The sequence below is a fragment of the Lepisosteus platostomus genome, chromosome 4, assembly GCF_059453375.1.
Source record: "Lepisosteus platostomus isolate fLepPlt1 chromosome 4, fLepPlt1.hap1, whole genome shotgun sequence".
NCBI lineage: Eukaryota > Metazoa > Chordata > Actinopteri > Semionotiformes > Lepisosteidae > Lepisosteus > Lepisosteus platostomus.
The window spans coordinates 68,330,203-68,350,947 of NC_142614.1; the positions used below are offsets into that span (position 1 = coordinate 68,330,203).

At 44.2% G+C, this 20,745-nt stretch overlaps 1 protein-coding gene across 3 annotated transcripts; it reads right to left on the reverse strand.

The window, feature by feature from the left end:
* Positions 1–1,835: 1,835 nt before the first annotated feature.
* klhl8 (kelch-like family member 8) lies at positions 1,836–20,423 on the reverse strand. 3 transcript variants are annotated; one of them, XM_088630431.1, is made up of 11 exons: positions 20,320–20,423; positions 16,633–16,850; positions 13,743–13,889; positions 13,341–13,661; positions 12,370–12,556; positions 11,291–11,434; positions 9,690–9,801; positions 9,053–9,221; positions 6,779–6,938; positions 5,680–5,881; positions 1,836–4,847 (listed from the first exon to the last, which is right to left on the reverse strand). In XM_088630431.1, exons 2-11 carry the CDS (start codon positions 16,825–16,827, stop codon positions 4,724–4,726), a joined length of 1,761 nt encoding a protein of 586 aa, XP_088486557.1. In that variant the 5' UTR covers positions 16,828–16,850; positions 20,320–20,423; the 3' UTR covers positions 1,836–4,723. The 3 variants fall into 3 exon arrangements, with proteins under 3 accessions (XP_088486557.1, XP_088486556.1, XP_088486558.1); XM_088630430.1 differs by having other exon boundaries at positions 13,341–13,889; XM_088630432.1 differs by lacking the exon at positions 16,633–16,850 and having other exon boundaries at positions 13,341–13,889; positions 20,320–20,401.
* Between the last annotated feature and the right edge of the window lie 322 nt (positions 20,424–20,745).

A 20,745-nucleotide genomic window follows, 5' to 3' on the forward strand; every position in this document is an offset into this window, starting at 1 on the left:
AAACAAAGAGTCTGAAATACCTAGACTGGGCCTAGGAATGGCCAGGAATCCTCCTTACAGAACCTTACAGTTCAGGGGCTGTCCTGTCATCGGAATCCCTGCTTGGGGAGGATTTAAAGAATATAACACATGGGCGTGAATAAATGTGACCCTCACGGCTTCTGGACTTCAATTATAACAATGAGGACTTTACTCTGTCAATGCTATTAAGATTAGAGTTAATTGGTTTTAGATTTTTTTTAAGTAGGACACATTATTCAGTTATTGGTGTTGTTGTATGTTGTTTATTGTCCCTGTTGTCCCTGTTTCATCAGGAGTATGAGTAAATGTGAAGAGCACCGTACATCTTAAGATAAGGAACAAGTAATAGGTTTATTCCATGCTGAAAAAAAGAAAAACACATTTCAGCCATGGAGCCTTCTTCAGGTGTCCTTCAGGTGGCTTCACCTGAAGAAGGCTCCACGGCCGAAACGTTGTTTTCTTTGTTCTTTTTTTCAGCATGGAATAAACCTATTCCTTTGTCCTTTGCAGCCTACACATGCTGACGCAGCTACCCACCTGAACTACTACATATTAAGATAAGGCCATGTTTCAAATGTCATTTTACATTTTTTGCCATCTGAATGAACTTTTTAATGAGTCAGATGTATGCTTCCTTGACTTATATATTTCTTGACCTTTATCATTGTTTTGGACAGGGTATATTTCTCATCCTTTTTGTGCCAGCAGTTTGACCTGGGTCACAATCCACTTACTGGTGACTAATGTCAAAATGTGTGCTCTCCAGCACAGCCCCTCTTCAGGAGGTGGGCTATCCTTGGCTAAGCAAGGCAAACCCCTGCTCATATCAACATTCGGGCAGACAATTAAGTGCAGTTAGACAGAAGCTTTATTCAAGAACGGGCTCTAGAGGGCTTGAAGTTAAGGAGAGTGACTGACAAAGGATGCTCACAAACTATTATAATAACCTACTGACTTAGTCCTACAATTGTTTTTAATATTTTAGTATGTGTGCTTAAGATAAATCATACATTTTACCATTTTTATAAATTGCAGTTTTTTTACTCTGAACTTCATCACCAAAACTGGAAGCTGGAGGGTAACTAGCACTTTGTTTTATGCTTTATTCCCGAAGGCCAGCTGTTTATAAAAGGTATTACTAGTCAAAAATTGGTTTCTGGGATGAATCACTAGCAATTCATTGGGATGCAATATCTAGCAAATTAAGCTGAACACAGGGAGGATGAGGAATTGCAGACTCCTCGATCTTGCCTACTTTTAAGCCACGTTTGGTAACACGTCATAGGCTACACAGCACTGGACAGGACACTCGACCTTACAGCGTTGCTCACCTACAGCACCACATGTGTGTAAGTGTCCGAGAGGTTGCAGGGGTCACTGGTGCACTAAAAGCCAAGTAAGAGCCCTGTCGACTGATCCTACCTATCCTCAGCAGCCTTCAGCCAAGTGAGCATGGCTGCTGCTTGGGTAATCCCAGTCATGGTCAGCTAGTGTGCCTCTTTGGTAATCCCAGTCATGGTCAGCTAGTGTGCCTCTTGGGTAATCCCAGTCATGGTCAGCTAGTGTGCCTCTTGGGTAATCCCAGTCACAGTAACCTGGCGACACGAGATCAGGCTGCGTTCAGGGGAGAGCTTTTATATGCGAACACCAACACCAAGAGTCCCATGTCATGTCATCTCTATCTAACTTGGATTCCACTTGTTACAGGGAGGAGAATGAAGTACAGTATTTAAAGATGTTTCATAAATCTACTGTAGTTCCAGGTTTATTCTCACATACAACAATACAAAGTCACAGGAAAAGCAAACAAGCAGTTTTTTTCACATTAATCAACTTTATTATTTATTTCACAATATAAACTATAATTAGTAAGAAACTATATATAAATCTATATAAAGAGAAAAGACATCTTATGACACCCCAGTTTTATCCACATAAAAAAGCCTTCAATCAAACTGCATTTACATATTACAAATCATCAAGCTCAAGCCCTGGGATATTTACTAGAGTGATAACTGCTGAAGTATAACTTGATATTTTATAAATAAAAGATGCTGCAGAGACTGTAAATATACATTAGATTGCATTATTCTTTTTTAGATTGCATTATCCTTTTTTAAAATATAAAGTACTTACACCTTGAACAGTGAATTGTATACACTGGGTACAAAATTGGAAATGTATCTTAAGCTACTAATGACAACACAATTAAGCAAACTAAGTCTTACATCATTTACAATTCAGCGGAAGACAAAAAAACATGCTTGAGAGTCAAGTGTTTTTCCTGCAAAAAAAAATCACAGTACTTTTTTTTACAGTTTATTGATGAATTACTGATATGGAATACCACTGAAGGCTGTGCTCAGGCTGAGGTTTCTGGGAGGTGTTAATGTTAATGCAAATCAGGTGCCCATTTTCCTCAGTCTGACCTGGTGGAATCATCCCGATGAATGCCATCGGATCTCCACCCAAACATATGAAATGATCATTTATCTCAAGGAAGCAAGTTAATCCTTTAGTGCTTAACACACGCACACTGGTCAAGTATCTTTTCCCCCAGTGATTAATCTCAAAAGGCCAGTCAAAAATGGGCGTGGCAAGTAGAAGGTTCTAGACCATGTGACTTGGGAAATAACCATGACATAAAAACAGCCTGTTGCAGCTGATGATCGTTGATTTTTTTAATCCAGCTGAAACTAAAACTGTGCAATTCACCACACTGAAAATGCAGAAAATTTGCAGTGCAGAAGAGACCTGAAGATGCCATGATAACAATGGTCTCTAAATCATCAGATACCACTTTCCCCTTTATCACCATAATACCATGCATCCTCAATATTATGGGATATTTCACAACGGTCTCTTAACCTTTCAATCTCCTTTCAGTTCCATTAAGTGAAACAGAATATGCACCTCACCAAACATTTGCTTGGAAAGAGTCTATCAAAACGTGCTGTAACATCACAAATACTACTGCTGCTGTGCAATACAGAAAGGCTAACATTTCCCTCAACTGTGGAGGAGAAGAAAAAAACGAATGATACTTCTTACATGATATTGTACGCTTCAATTAAAACCCTACATCAATTCCTGAAACACGATACTTTGTTTAAAAAGAGCAAATCAGATATGTTTCTGCTGTTCTGAGAATAGGGGCCTGACCTGCTAAGGACTAGGATTATTGTACACTGACGGCTAGAAATAGTGCAATAAGTCTGAACAGGCACAGAGAACACCAAAGAAGCCATGCAAAATAGACCCCAAAGAGAATGCTCCTTATACCTTCTGGAAATGATCATTTAAACCCTGCTGCGATTCGGTAAAGCTCCCAAACTCAAAGAGGAATCAGAAGTTCAAAACATCACATAGCCAAGAAATTAATAAACACAAGAACAAATGTCAAAAAAATATTCAAGATGTCCTTTCTCCAGCACTAATGGCATAAAAACGTTTAACCCCATGTCTAGACCAGGAAAATAATGTAGACGTATCATATACTATCATCATCCACTGCACTTAACATATTTGGGGTGCAATGTTAGTTTTTCAATATTTTCTAAAATATTTCCCCCAGCAAATTTTCTTTCCCTGCAGCCTCCCAGACATGTTTTGCATAGCAAACAAATCCTTGGCTCTCAGTACATTCTTTAAAAGAGCAATTACTGGGAATGTTTTACTCTTGAAAAGAAAAAAAAAATAAGTGAGCTTCAAATAGAAAGTAACCTGGAGGAATTAAACCGTCAAAACATGGATATTGCTGTATTGACCACTATAAATATCCAGCTGCAGGACAATACCATTCATCATCTTTTGAAAATGGAATTTCCTCTAAATACATTTACCATGTGCCTTGCATTTCTTTTTCCCTGACTTATTTATTGGATATCTGAGCACTGATTATTTTTTGCAAGCTAATCACCACATCAGCAGTAAAACTGAGGTTCATCATTTCAATTCTGTAATCTGATTCTTCCCTCTTAAAACTGATTATGCTTTTCAGGCATCTGATGGGTCGGTTAAAATAAGGCAAAGGCCAACCATTTTGGAAAGAAAGTGACCGAGGCAGTTTCCATTCAGTCAAATCAAGTTCCGAGATGGGCTCTGAGCTTTTCCAATTCAGATGCAAGTTATACCAGTGCAAATTTGTGCTTAAATATTCACCCTTTGTGCTCACTGCTTAAATATTCCACTGCAGAGAAGCTCCATCACGCACCCAGAGAAGTTTAAACTAAGTTGGCAATGGAATCACTTCACTAACTTTCAACTAACAATTCACTAACCATCCTTCATCCGACTTGGAGTGATTGGTGGAACTTAAGAAAAGTTGACTCTTGTAACCCTGACCCTGTTATGCGAGGGAGATCAGTAAAAACATAGTACAAGATGGAAATTCGTCAGCCTCCTAAAAGAAACCATCAAGAATAAACCCTTTTAGAAGCATGCAGAAAGATCCCGGATTAAAAGTGAGTCAACCAAGTAAAGGCGTGAGCTTGAGAAAAAGGAAAACACAAAGACAAAACTAATGGCACGTTATGAAAAGGGGGTTGCTCAAGGGACTCCAATGCAACTCGCAGTCCAAAACCGTGGCTCAAAACGGCCACTAGGCATAATCATTCCACCCATCCATTCCAACAGCAGACCGGTGCGCCGATGAAGCGTCTGTGACTGCCCACGCTCAAGCCCTCCGCCGCCAGGCTGGGGATCACATGCAGTCTGCCACGCTGCTGGAACCCTGGCCCACGTCTCGAACCTGGCTGACGAGCGCGGCGCACACGGCCACGCCCGCCCCCGCGCGGCAGTGGGACACCGAGCCCACCAGCTCCCACCTGCAGGGAGAGAGCCGCACAGCGCAAGGGGCGTGACACACGGCCCCGCTCCCCTCTGCAGACGCTCGCACTGGGCGCGCGTGAGCACATAGGGTTAAGTGCCGGGTTCGGCCACTCCTCTCAAAGGAAAATTGCAGAAAAAAAGACCACGACAGCTTCAGTGCAAGAGCCATCGTTCGGTCAAATCTGCTCGGTGCATTAACAGCTTGCCGTTAGCAAAAGGAGCTTTCTTTCCAAATTTGTCTGCATTCCAGTGTTTGACAGTAAGATGTTTCATTGCCTGCTTAAAACAGTTCATTTCTTTATTGATTGTATACTGCAGTGAATATTATTTTCTAAACTTTCTTCTGCTGCTTCGGCATCAATGCCTTGAATGGTACAGTATGTACTCTATTATGAATTTGTGAGTCACATTTAAGATATTTAAGGAGTTTTCAGCCGAGTGATTCCCATGAGCTTAATAAATGGCTTAAAAATTTAAAACATTGGATAAACATCAAAACCTCCATCTACAGAACCAGATGAGTGACAATACTTATAGATGGGGGGGGCAAACATTCTGAATTCTTCACTGTGTTTTCAGCCTACATATATAAATCTATACATATGCACGAGTTTAATCCTATCCACAAAATGCTACGGAGAGGGAATTTTATTTATTCTTTTTTTATCAACTTCCTCAACATTTTAAAAACACCCCCAGCTCTTCGCAATAGCTGTACTGATATTCTTTTCATTACAAAAAAAAAAGAAGACGTACTGTACAGCGCTAGGGGGGCGGATGTACTATAAACTCACAAGCGCCGGCCTGCGCAGTACCGTCTCTCCATACCTGTTCATCACGGGATCGAAAGCCTCCACTGTATTCAGGTAGATGTTTCCATTGTGGCCGCCGACGGCGAAGATTTTGCCCATGAGCGAGGCCACGCCCACCCCTCCCCGGGGCGTGGTCAGCTCCGCCACGTACTCCCAGCGGTGAGCGCGAGGGTCGAAGCGCTCCACGGAGCTCAGCGGGGAGTTGTCGTCAAAGCCGCCTGCAGAGACGCCGGGGGATTGGCAAAGTGGCAGGAGGCGACGACCTCGCCTCCGCGCCCTCGGGCTCGTCCTGCCCTGCGGCACTCCCCCCCCCCCCCCGCGTGACATCTCTCGGTGCCACACAGACACCGAGAGCACGGGGACGCGCTTTCATCATCTCACAGGTTTCTTACTGCTCCAGGTGAGACAGCTAAATCTGACTTCAGATTGTGCTAAATGCCGGGAGACAGCTAAATCTGACTTCAGATGGTGCTAAAGTGTTCGGAAACAACCCAAATAAACTAACAGCACTGTGAAGGCAGAGCCCTGAGGTTTTAGAGCCCACGCAGACACCGAGAGCACGGGGATGCGCTTTCATCATCTCACAGGTTTCTTACTGCGCCAGGTGAGCCCCACGAACTGCTTTTACGGCCTTTATGTCCCAGGTCAGATTTGTCAGGGCTGCCCACGTGGAAGGAGCAGAAACAGGGATTCGGCGGTCGTGCCCCGACCCGTTTCTCACATCAAACATCATAACATAAGCGGATGCAACAGAGGCCCAGAGCTTGAGGGGATTTTCGGTTAAAACCGTTTCTGTCCCACAGAGTGAATGCCGGGAGACAGCTAAATCTGAATTCAGATTGTGCTGAAGTGTTCGGAAACAACCCAAATAAACGAACAGCACTGTGAAGGCAGAGCCCTGAGGTTTTAGTAATGCTCATTAAACACTAAAATCATCCCCCCGTGAATTGTGAATTCCTTGGGGCAACCTGGTTGTGAAAGGCGCTATACAAAAATAAATCGAATTGAACTGCCGATTACTTATTTGTGAATTTCGAGCTGCTGCCCGTTTGCCCTCGGCCGCCCCGCACAACACCCGACGCTGCCCGCGAGGCGCCGCCGGGATCGGCACTCACCCACGACGTAGAGGCAGCCATTGAGCTCACTGACCCCGTTGCCCGCCCGCCTCTGGCCCATCTCCTTGACCTCGGTCCACTTGTCCAGGTGCGGGTCGTAGCGCTCCACGCTGGACAGGGAGGTCACGCCGTCATTGCCTCCTACTGCGTACACATAGTTCTGCACACAAACACAGGATTCAAGGGGACAGCGGAAGGTTTATTCCACGCAGAAAAGAGAGGAAAAGAAACACAATGTTTCGGCCGTGGAGCCTTCTTCAGGTGTCAGCCAAAACACCATGTTTCTTTTCTGCTCTTTTCAGCGTGGAATAAATCTTTACTTGTTCCTTTGCGGCCAACGCATGCTGGACGCAGCTCCCTACTTGAACTTCTTCAACACAAGATTCAGCCCATCACTGCTCCTCATTCCTGTGCAAACAAACAGCACTGCAACACGAGATACAGGGCTGCTCATGAAAGAACCTACAGTACACCCCTAATTCTCTTTTTTAGGTGTGGGAATAATATTACTGACCCGGTTTTTGTGCCAATTAAAGAGGTTGATGGAGATGTCCATCAACACTGAGCTGTGTCGGCCACACATTTTGAAGGTGAAGGTTCAAGTTAAAAGTCCCTGTGCAATCCACAAAAAAGCAAACCTGAACTGCACTGCAGGCAGCTGGAGAAACTGCGGTATTCCACAGTTTCTGCAGTATTCAACAGTTTGAATTTCACAATTCAAAGTGTGAAATTCTGCAGGGCAAGGGGAATCACGCGATACTGCTATACAGGATGTCCACTTGACTTCTCGGCCCTTTTGAATTAGTCATAATGGTCACCCACCCATTCACGTGTTTCATACTGCAGGTACAATACATACATTCAAAGTAAAGACCAAAGCAATGGCTTAACTCATTTTCTGAACTTTACCTAAATAATAACATTGTTTTCCTAGTACATATCTCACAGGTACAACATGCAAAAATTGCAAATGAGAGCACGGGTGACCAGTGAAGGACTGGTCTGGCCTTTTTTGCATATACAAAGATTTTTTATGTAAATTTGATTCCCTTTATGGAAATATAGCAGAAAAAAAGTTGCAAAGACAGACACTCCCGATTTAGTGCTTAACAGCCCCTAAGCCCTAAGAAACCCAGGGATTTGGTTACCAGACTAGAGTGTTACTTTAACATCTTCTCCCAGGGCCCCAGTCTTCCATATTTCCTCACAGAGACTTTCATGGCAACAATTTCAGACAGAATCTACATTTTTGTATTGTCCTTTTTCATATCAGTAACTATGGAAACAAAACTTTGCACTTGGCTTTTTTAACCTAGTAAGTCATTCACTGCCGAAGATCATGCTGGTCACAAGCAACTCGTAAAAGCTGAGAACTAATAAACGAAACAAGACTAAGTTGCGTTAGGAACAAAGGTTTACAACAAGTGTATTCTGATTCAGTTGCAAGAAAACAGACAGCCTATTTCGACAGCACAGCAGCATACTCTAGTGGTGGACAATACAGATATTCCTGGCAGGCCAGTGCAATCACGGCTCATGAAAGAAAACATATGGGTTGCTAAACCTTTAAAAAGTTAATATGGATTGCCAAAAATAAATTCCTTACAGAATAAAAGAAATCCACATTCCATAACAGTTGGATTCCAAAGAAGCCCCAAATGTTGGTTCTCTTACATAAAAAGTACAACTGATTTGCTTCGATAAAGGATTCTGTAATAGTTCAGGAGAGCAAAACGAGGATTTCCTTAGCTGGAACAACATGGTAAGTATTTTCCACACCGTCCCGAACTTGATTAGAAACTGTTTGCTTGGCAATGAAAATGATTCAGGTGTAAAACATGATGATTAATATATTTGAATGCAAAACATTACAGAGGAAGATCCTGTACAAGCACAACATATTTAAACATTATCAATGATTTTTAAAAGAGAAAAATCTAAAACCAAAATGATTACTAACCTGTATTTTTGGTATGGAAAAATAACACTATCTTCATTCGATATAAAGAGGAATGCTGTATTATATATTAAGAACCTGAGTATTTTCCATGTTTATTATATCAATTTAACACCAATTAGTGGTAATTAATATTCTCTCTAATGAAATGGTATTGTAACAAAAACTATCCATACTGGGGGCACAGGATTTCCCATTAGGTATTCTTTCATCAGGAATGGAAAACTGTGTAGCAGGAAGCTGTGCAGATGAGCGGCTGTGTTGAGTTTCTGGAAGAAGAGATCTAGGGAGGTACAGAGCACAGTTCTGACACCTACCCCTAGGGCCACAGAGCCAACCCCTCCCCTGGGTGTGATCATGGGGGCCACAGCACTCCAGCGGTCTGACTCGATGTCGTATCGCTCCACGTCGTTAAAGCACGAGTTGTCGTCCAAGCCCCCGATGGCGTAGATCGGCCCCCCCAGGGCCGCAAGGGCGATGCCTCTCCTGTGGACAGAGCGCACGAGAGGGAGGCGTGACTCTCCACCGGCTCGCCCGGGGACACGCCAAGGGAAGAGGTCAACTCCAGACCCCGGGCTTCCAGCAGCTTTCCCACGGCTCTTTAAAATCGCCAAAGACTTAAGGGCTGTGGAGTCGGTGACATACTGGTTCAGCTAAACCCCAACTGGATCAATCTCGCACGTCTCCCAGGTGACGGGTGACTTTACAACTCTAGAAGACGCAGAAATCTTGCTGGATGCCAGACCACAAGGATCAGAGGGGATAACCTCTGGTCTAAAGTAAAAACCGAATTCAGACAAATGAAACAATTTGGTTTTTTTTGCAATTCCGATACTTGGAGAGCCTACTTTTGGGGGAAGGAATAGTCACTTGTGTTATTTTTTTACAGTATGGAAGGTTCACGGTATGCTTAAAGCCTTCATCATTTCCCTTTCACAGCAAATCAGGGCTTACCTTTTTGTGTTCATTGACGCTCTCATCATCCATTTGTTCGTGAGGGGGTCAAACATTTCCATGCTGCCTAAATGTTCGCTTCCATCATGTCCTCCTACTGCATAAACTTTACCTACAAAAACAATTTACAATTAGCAGGGTACAATTCTGGAGCTGTTGTTACCCCTGGAGTCCAAATTCATGTAACACCTGGCAATTTCAGGAAAAGACAGCAACTGGATAAATGCCATTAAAATTCTATAATATCCCGTCTTCTGTCGGTCTCCATGGAGCAACACTCACCTACAGTATTTCTATTTTGTTCTTGCAAAGTAAAACACAGCCCCATCCATTATTCCAGCAGGAATATCAGTATATACAGTGATTTAAAATACCCACTGAAGGGACCACTGCCAGAGTTCTTCAGCTGTATTTTTAAATCCCAGATTATGAGTAGGGTTGCTGGCAGGTTAATGCAATTTTGGTGCCAACACAAAGAAGAGGGAAGTGTATGGATGGCTATAAACTGCAAACCCTGTTTTACTGCCAAATCTGAAGCAGCATGCTTCATAAAGTAACGAGAAGAACACACCCTATAAAAAAACAATACCGCAAACATATCTGATGTTCATTTTTATAACAAAAATACTAATTCCAGTGGATAACCTAAATAAAACACTATAATTTAATGAATGAGGTAGACAATGAAAGGATTTTTATAGTACCACAACATTTGTAATCTGGACGAATTCGCAAAAACTTTTCAATGGAATTCCTGAAAATGAAGATCATGACCACACTTTCGACAATCTGCCCCCGGTGTTCTCCGATCCAGGTACAGAGGGGCACAGTTCTGCAGGATTTCATTCCAGCCCAACGCTTGACGACCTATCTGAACTAGTTTGTTTAATTGAAACAGTTCAATGGGCACTTCCACCATTCCAAGTGATACTCAAACCAATAAATCCTAAAGGAATACACCCTCCCCCAGAACTTCAGCGGGGAACATCTGATCTACATTGTAACCAAACAAATTAAAAATATTGAAAAATTAAAATGACAATGAACTGTTAAAAATAATTTCTGCCTTTTAAACATCCAATCGCTGCATTAAAGGATCTTCTTAAGGCATTCCTGTGGTTCCAAAAAAAGTAGAGAAAGTAATTTGTGCAACAAGCAGCTGGTGCCTTTTCAGAGTTTATTTTGCCACCCAAAACCTCTTTATCCTTGCCATTTAAAGATTCTGTTTGGCTTGTTTTAAACACAAACAATTTTTGAGAAAACTCAAATGTTGTCTAACAATTATTACATTTCCACTCCTTTACATGTAAAGACTTAGAGGACTTGTTCCAGAGTGTCAGACAAAAAAAACTATATCGCGTATAGTTACCTTAACAGAGTGATTCAATATAAGAATACTCTTTTATTATTCTTTCATTTATCTTCTTCTGATAATTGCAGTGGTCTTAATAAAACAATTATTTTGATGTAAAAATGTACAAGTGTGAAGAAAAAAAAAGCTTTGAAATAACCTACGAATCTGGAGGGTTCTGCTGTGGCCCGAGCTGGCCTTGCCTCTTGATGGCCCTGCTCTGCTAGTTAAATGTCCAACATTCACCCACCTCCTACCGAGATGACGCCCACATGCCTGCGGCGACTGTTCATCTCGGGCCCAAAGAACCAGCTGTTCCTGCTGATGGAGTAGCACTCGATGCTGCGGAAGGGATCCCCAGAGCCTCCTCTGCCCCCGACACAAAACAGGACACCTGCCAGACACATTCGTCAACCTGTCACACAGCTCCGACGCTCCTTCAACCCCAGCAAGTTCCCTATATCCCCATACAGAACACGCAGTCCCTCCTTAATCATGCAGCTGCAGACACAGCAAGGACCCAACGGTCTTACACCGTTACCCATAATCCAGCTTCCAAAACACATTCGGTCCAGAGTAATTTGCTTAGAAATGTGAACAGTTTTTTTATGTGTAGCAAAGTTGGAGACTTTTACATAAGCAGGGAGGTGGTTAATAAATGTATATCTGCTTTTTAAAAATGTTAACTGTTTTATTAATATTGTTTTTTCAAACATTGAACTTTTAGATCTACAATCCATCTGTTATGGGAACCCCTTTCACGACATTAAAATTGACAAAAACCTTCGGGTTTACGATATTCATGGCAGTTCATCACAGATGAGATAGAAAAGCACGTTCATAACCACACACTGGTTTAACAGCTACTGCAGCCTCTTGGGGGAGTAGAGTCACATTCAAAGAGCCTCTAAATGTGAGGCAGCCGTGTGGAGCAGAGGTTGCTTTCCAAATAGCTCCAGTAAAAATACACTGGAGCTATATAAATGGGTATAAACACATGGATAAAAGTATACAAATTAATTCAAGGATAATTAGTCATTTGAAGCAAGATTTTCTAACAAGAAATGAGAATCGTGCTTCTCATTGTTCTGACTAACTATAATATATAAATAACGAATAAGAATATGTAATATTATATATAATAATAACTGTACATGATTAGTAATTTGAGTCATTTCTTCACAAAGTACACAAGCACAAAGCAGGTCATGAGGTAGAGTGGGTGGTCAAAGATGGGGCTCCCCTACCTCCCTGCAATGACATGCTTGTGGGGTACAGATCCGGCACTTGACCCCGTTTCCAAGTCCGTGTCCAGCCCAGCCCCCCTACCTGCAGTGTACTTCCTGGGGGTGGTGCGAATGGAGTACTCGAAGTCCGGCACGACCTTGTTGCTGAGATGCAGGTGGTAGTTCCTGGCTTCGTCCAGCAAATCCCTGCACTTCAGGTTGCATTTGATCATCTCCTCTTTGGCCACGGAGCCCATGAGGAAATCTACAGGGAGCAGGGGCAGACGCACCTAGGTGGGCCGACGAGAGAGAGAGGTGGTTGCTCCCCACTACTTGCAATATGCGACAGCAAACCAAAACCCCATTAGGCTACAATTTGTTTTCTCTTGAGAAACAAAAAAGAAAAAAGTGACTATCAAAAGGGCCAGTAATCTTCACCTGGCACTGAAGTTAATGAGTTAATTGTAATTAACTCTAACAGGGCAGATGGGCAAAATGGCCCGCTCTTGTTTAAAATCCTTATGTTCTTATCCATATTGGCGCATCTCCGTGTAACTAAAGCAGAGAACTGCATTCACAAAGTATATCCCAATCATGTGAAAAGAGCTCGAATCTATCTATACAACACCGTTAGGCTGGAGGACCTCCACATTTTTAGTTTTGAACAAAGACGATTAAGGGGGGGGACCTGATACAATTACTGGAAATTCTCAAGGCCATTGACAAAGTCAATCCAGAAGAACGAATGGTAAATCAGGAACCAGAAGGCACAGGTGGAAGCTATGTTCAAAGTGCATTTAAGACAGAGAACGGGAGGCACTTCTTCACCGTGAGAGTATGGAATAAGGTACAGGGCCATGTCGAAACCCTGGTTTCTTTCAGGAAACGGCAGGATGAGTTTCTTGGGGCAACGAGCTACCCCACTGGCCAGATGGGCGGAACGGCCTCCTCTCCTTTGCAGCTGTTCTTACGCCGTTATCCAAGTGGGATCATCTCAGCGTAACTAAGAAGGAAAGCCTGAACGGGGGAGCTACAGGAAGTGCCTGAAAGGCACCGAGAGGACAGGAGCGCTACCTGGGAGAGAATCTCGTCCAGCCAGGCGCCGTGGTGCTGAGGGTTGGCCCGGAGCCACTTGATAGCAGCGTTGTAGACCTGGACCTCGGAGTCGATGCTGAGGTCGCTGGAGGACAGCAGCGTGCGGAGGTGCTGGGGGGACACGCAGGGGAAGTCCTCGCACTCCACCACCTCCCGGAAGTGCTCGGAGGCGTACCGGTCCGCCATGTCCATGAGATCCACCCGGTTGTGGCTCTCGGCAAAGGCGCGCACCGCTAGGCAGTTGGAGGGGTGGAAGTGGGCCTTCATGTACTCGCAGCAGGCCCGGGCCACCAGCTCCACCTGCAGGATACAGGCAGCGTAGAGCACCGGCTGGACGTTGTCCACCGTCAGGGTCAGCCTGGAGGAGTAGGCAAACCTCACCAGGTCCTGGATGGCGTCCCCGTCAAAGTCCTTGATCTCAATCAGCTCCTTCTTGGCCTCGGCCATCTCCGACAGGAACATAGCCTTGAAGTAGGGGATCACGCAGGCCAGGACCAGCTTGTGGCACGGTATCAGCTTGCTGCCCACCTGTGGCGAGGAAGGGGGCGGCGAGACGGAGCAGCGGTGAGAAAGATTTGGAAGCGCTACGTTGCTTTTGCTTGTAAGAACAAAGCTATGATTGAGGAAGAAATGAACACCCATCCCCCCACCACCACTTAAAGTCTTCCTCCACTGCAGGTACTGCAGAAGCTGTGGCCACTGCGCAGCCTGTTCATGTTTTAATTGGCAAAGGAAATAAAGATTTAAAATAAGGCTCAGAATGCTCAAAGTATAAGGCGGCATATAATGTAGTATAGTATGGAAACTTCCCACAATATGAGAATACTAGTAGTGCCTGGAATAACCGAGTTAGAACTCCCCTAGGTTGATTAGCAAGCACTTTCAGCACCTTCCCGCACAGACCTCTGTCTCAATTATGTAATTCTCTCTAAAACCCACAGTGCCAAACAGTTCCGCAAAAAGAATGAAACTCATTCACAAACGATGAGCTAACAACAGCAGGCTGTTTCTTTCTGTGTGCTGTGCACTGTGCACTCACGTGTCTTGAATGCATCGTTAATACTTCCATGACACCGATCGAAGAAGAAAGGCTGATTTAAGGGAGATGCAAACACGTTTTCGATTTGGTTTCATAATATCAGTGATCATTAAATGTTCGCTGTTTATTGTCAGCTGGAGATTGTTGGCCTGATTAGGCCGGTAGAACTGCGTTTTACTCCCCACCATTGTCAGTTTTCACACATTTGCTCCTTCATGTTCATTTATATATTATTAATATTATCATATTCACATATAAATACTATAAAAATATATGGCATAAATAGTATATTTATAGCATATTTATTTTTATGAATACAGCATAAAAATACTATACACATCTTATTTGATTAAAATATTACAGAAAGTCTTTATTTCTTAAAAGTACAGCTGGCACATTGGCCAGGGAGCAAACCCAGGACCGTCTAGCTCACAGAGGACAACGCGACCACTGAACCAAATCTGTCCAAATTGGGAAAAACTAAGGTTGCTGCTGGAAGAGGTGTTAGTGGGGCCAGCAGGGGGCGCTCACCCTGCGGTCCATGTGGGTCCTAATGCCCCAGTATAGTGATGGGGACACTATACTGTAAAACAGGCGCCGTCCTTCGGATGAGACGTTAAACCGAGGTCCTGACTCTCTGTGGTCATTAAAAATCCCAGGGCGCTTCTCGAAAAGAGTAGGGGTGTAACCCCAGCGTCCTGGCCAAATTTCCCATTGGTCCTTACTAATCATGGCCTCCTAATAATCCCCCTCTATGAATTGGCTACATTAATCTGCTCTCCTCCCCACTGAGAGCTGGTGTGTGGTGAGCGTTCTGGCGCACTATGGCTGCCAGCGCATCATCCAGGTGGGGCTGCACGTTGGTGGTGGTGGAGGGGAGTCCCCATTACCTGTAAAGCGCTTTGAGTGGAGTGTCCAGAAAAAGCGCTATATAATTGTAAGCAATTATTAATTATTATTAATTATAAATTCCCATTTCCAATTCCAATTGGAATACTCTACCACAACCAGCTAGGAAAATCTATTAGATTTACATTCATAAATTAACATTGTTAAGGACGTTCAGAAACTTATTTTTGCTTTCAGTTACCCACGTTTCTTTAGTCACATGATTCCTTGTTAATATTACATATTAAGAGCCACCTGTCGAACTACACCTCGACGTGCAGTGCAGTTACTTTAACACACCAGCACGTATTCTGAATGGCTCCATCTGTACATAAGAATGAGCACAAGAACATAAGGACGCAAACAAGAAGAGGCCACTGGGCCCATCTTGCCTGTTGGATAGTCCAGTGAAACTAGTTTCAGCTAGCCCTGAGTTTGCAGTACAGTACAACCCCTACAAGCACCAAGCTGAGCCAATTACAATACATTTTCAGGATCTGTTTCACTTTTTCCAGGACTGAAAGTGTTTACCTAAAGTGATACTACACCATCCCTAAACATGGAAGAGAGTGTTTCACAAGGAACAAGTGCAGCAAAACAAACAGGAGACGGACCAGAAACTCAGCAAATCAGTGAGCTCGGCCACCTCATTTCAACAGGATAAATTCATTAGAATGGTCAGTTACTCATAGCAATTCTCAGAAAACATGCAGCACATCTATTCTGGGTTTCAACATACTCCCTGACGAGGGGATTTCAAGAAGGCAAATTTAAACCCATGACACTGACTTGGACTTATGATTTCACCCTTACCAAAACATCAGCACTATTATCTACACTGTAAATTTAAATCTTCTAGTTTTAAGTTCCACTTACCGAGGGCCTGTTTTGGTCTGAAATGGTCACCTACAGTTTTCAGAAGTTTAAGGGTGAACCCTTCAGAATTCTGAAGCCTGAGGAAAACCACTCACTTGTTTACGGACTGATAATGCAGTTAATGGAGGCAGAACAGATGGATCATTAACCACATCCTCTCTGTCCTGTCCCCTTCTGAATGATTCCATAACATTTAAACTTAACAAAAACGAGGATGACAGGTTCACACGCTGCCAGGCTGTGGGCTGTGTAAGAGTTCATGCATGAGTACATCACATCCGGGCAGATCTGGAAACAAAAGCTTAAAAAAAAGAGTTTTTTTTTTAAATTCTCCTGTTCGCGGCGCCCGTGGCCAAGAGCCGGCTCCGCCCCGTTCAAACCCCGAGGCAGAGCAGCGCTCTGAAGCCACCCCTGCAGCCCCCCCGACCAACGCGCAGACAGACGGACAGACGCCGAGGCGGCCAGCACCTTGAGCGTGACGTCGCAGAGCTCCCCGGCTTCGTAGAACTGGCGCAGCGAGCTGTGGAACTCCTTCCACGCCTCGTGGGCCTCGAAAACAAACTCGCCCTCGGCCTCGCCCTCCGCCTCCGCAGACCGCGGCTGCCTCTTCTCCTTGGCCTGGGCCTGCTTGGCGTGCCCCGGCACCAGGTCCCCCGACGCCATGCCCGGCAGCAGAATCTCACCACCTGCCAGCCAAGAGAAAGCCGAGAGGGTAGGAGGAGGGTGGGGGGGGTCAGCGGGGTGTCACGAGAGGCTGGGGGCCACGCGCCGGCGGTGGTGGGGGAGAGAACCCTCGATGGACACTGTTGAGAAAGAAGAGTTCTGCCCGTGCGATTGTGACACCCGGGCCTCCTCCTGATCCGAACGCCCACACACGCGACTGCATCTGAATCCACCTCAGCCCCCATCTTTTGAAGAGCAAGCCGAGGCAGGTGCCCTGTTATCAGCAGATGGTGTTGTTCATTTGCAAGGAACTGTGCACAGTACGTCAGACTCAATAAGACTCTACATTTCGATTTATTAGGACAGGTGCCCCTCAGGGCTGTGTGAGCTCACCAGTTCTATTCACATTATATTCAAATGATTTCCCAAGTAACAGCACTCACGGCAACTTGAATAGAGAAGATCAGATCACTTTTTTTGGCCACCTACCATTTCTGCCAACACCATCTTACAGTTACGCTTCTTTTTATCAGGAACGATCAATGTACAGCTTTGCTTGGATTAAACCCGGCAAGCTTTTCGGAACTGCAATATTTTAATTTGATAGCGAATTTACTTTTTGTGGAAGGCAAGGATTTTGATTCAGTTTGTGAATATACGGAACAATGGAGAGCACGCTTACTGTAACCCTTATAATGGAAGTCATCTCCGACACAGGCATCATGCAGATGAATACAGTGCATATAATATTACATGAGCACAAGCAGGACAAGAAAAACTAGATTAGCCACATACTTGCTACTCAAACCACCTACTGTTCCCTTTTACTTCTGAGTCCATATGTGACACTTTGAACGGCAACTTTGCCGAGGGAAAGACCGCCCCAGACGAGAGCTACATGGGTCAGTAGTCCTGGCAACCTGACACCATCATATCTGACTTGAAGAAGAGCCTCAAAGAAAGCAAGTTCTCCTGTTACACCAGCTACCCTCAGCACTGGGTTTATTCCAGCAGGTCAGCCAGCACAATTAAATACGGAAGCACTTTATTACAAAATGTGCTTGCAATTGAATTACGTGTGCTATACAAGTAATAAAAGTGAAGCACGCATATAGAACCATCAATACCAAGAATGTCACTTTTACAAAACACGGTCGCTTTTTTAACAGAAGAAAGAGAACAGTCGAAATCAGTAAAGAACCAAAGTAGCTGTGCTTCCCCTCGTTTGCCACCTTCCTTAATACTACCCAGTATAGAGTTACTAGGCGAGCACCACCACACACATAAGTAAAACGCACGTGTTAGACTGATGATTATTGGGAAACAACATCAGAAACCTCAACATCGACTTCATACAGATAAAATCTGTGGGTTCAGCACTAGAAAGGGGATTTGAGACTGGCACGGAGAACGGAGATCTCGAATCGTGCTGTGCAGGGAGCATGCCGTGCTCAAAGCCTGCTACTGACCTCTCTCCTTTCCAGAGAAAAACACGCCCTTGCTCAAGAGGATGACTTAACCACAGGCACGGCATCTAAGAACTGTCGTTTGTCACGAAACAATACGAGTTAACCGAGTTTAGAGGGGGGCTATATTAGCTTTGTCAGGCCAGCGGAACAAGTTAACTCCGCCTAGTCCAGTTTTCCCCTAGGAGCTCAACTGTGAGCTTCTTCCAGTACGCGCACTTGCGGTAAGGCTTAATAATTATAATAATAAATAATAATATGGTTGATTTATATAGAATATTTCATTCCAGAGAATCTTAATCCACTTAACATGACAGGTGGATCGTAAGTAAATGCTACAGTGATGGAAAAAAGAAATGTAACACCCCCTCCTCCACACTCTGGCCCTCCCGTCTGCGTGGGACAGGCTGAAGAATGACTCATCCGTGAAGAGGACCTGATGCCACTGCTGACGAAGCCATCACAGCCTCTGTCTGGCCAAAGCCAATCAGGTGTGACGTCTAGGAGGTGTGAGCAGAAGGCCTCTGACAGGTCGCCTTGCTCTAAGGTCAGCGGCATGGAGCCTCACTGTCCTGTCACTGATGCGGGCATTGTGTCTGCCTGCAGTTTCAGCAGCAGTACGGGTGGCAGATCTGAAACCATCTCTCAGATGGACCAGTCTGATGTGTTGGTCCTGCTCTGGTGTGGTCACTCGAGGGCGACTGGATCTTGGACGGTCATCTGTCCTGCCGGTCTGCTGAAACAATCTCTGCAGTCGGGACACAGTGGAGCGGCTCACTCCATAGTGTCTGGCAACGCTGGCACATGACATGCCTGCCTGCAGCATCCCAATGGCCCTCTCCCTTGCTTCTGGTGACATTCGAGGCATTATGGAAGGCACAGAAAACTGACTAAGTCTGGCCTTTTCCTTACAATTCCTAAGCTTTGAATTAATGCCTTTTTAAAGGTGACCTGATCAGGCATTGTTCCACCTGGACCTCGTGGGTAGAAGCGCACCTAAAGAGCTTTCGTGTGATTGGCAAGTCGCAATGCCTCACTGCACAAGCTGAATGGCTGGTCAGAGGGCTTAAAACAAATTGACAGCCTTTTGTGGAAGTACATAAGCTATAACTAAAGCATTCTCATTCCGGAAAATGTTGAATGTATTTTTTCCCATCAGTATATTTATCACCAACGAAATAAATCAAGAAACAGGAAGAGTCACGTCAATACCGACAGATTTTACGTACAGCACATCGCCCTTGGCAATACCGACGGCTATATTAAGACTCCAGTATGTTTTCGAGGTTAGTGAAAACGAGCTTTGAACTGAAGCACTATGTGGGTCATCAACCCTCCTCTCCACACAACATCAGTAGCATCTAGGTTTTGGGGTCACTGCGGTACACCAGGGTGTTACTATCGAGTGCAGAGCTGCTTTCGATATATTTTATTCCCGCTGTGGTGTAGTGGTTGTTTTAAATGTATTTATTTGTGCGCTCTGTCGAACGGAAGCTAGTCTCCATAGATAAAATCAGAGATCTGCGTCTAAATGTTTTCCTTTCCCAAGTGAAAGGATGTATAAATGTTAACAGAGAATGCAAGTCGGAATAATTTCAGAGCCAGGCGTTTCAATCCTTTTGTCTGAAGGGCAATCGGATTTAACTGAAAATAAATACGAAAGCGTTTTTGTTACTAAATGCGTTTTTGTGCAGAGTGCAAAATGGAGCAAATCTAAAATGTCACGCAAGAATTTATTTAGCACAGCCTCAGCACAATGTTTCATATTTAGCTACTTTACATCTTATATGTATTGAGTTTTCTAAACAACTGCCTTGTTACAAGCCTGTCTGTTGTTTTAAAAAAAACTATATAAAATTACACCTCACTGTTGACGGTCTTGATCGAAAGTTTAAGCAACACAACACGCATCCCATAATAAATGAACCCGACTCACACCCAGAAAATGCTTACCCACTATACATAATTGTGTAACACAAACACATTAACATGAAAAAAATTACAAAGAAAGACAAAAATTCATTACCTCACCCCCCGTGAAAGCTCATTCCAAACATCTCCAACCAACCAGGTACAAATACAGTACAGAGCGTGCGCGGGCGCAAACAGGAACTGCCGGCATTCCGTGGGATCATGGGAAAAGTAGTTTTCATTCGGTTTTTTGGATGGCTGGTTTAGAATACGAGCCAGAACAATAATATCCGGTCTCATTCCATGGCAGCACAAAACTGGTTCCTCTTTTCATAGACATAACTGAATTGAAAAATACATTTAAATGCTATTATTATTTATCCAAGATTCAGAGGAAAGAATATCTAAATTAAAAATAAATCGCAAATGACTGAGGTAGGAGGGGGTATGATGTTGCAGTGGTGCCTTGCCAGCACTGAGGCCCTGGTATCAATGCCAGACCTGGGGTGCTATCTGTGTGGAGTGTGTATATTCTCCCCGT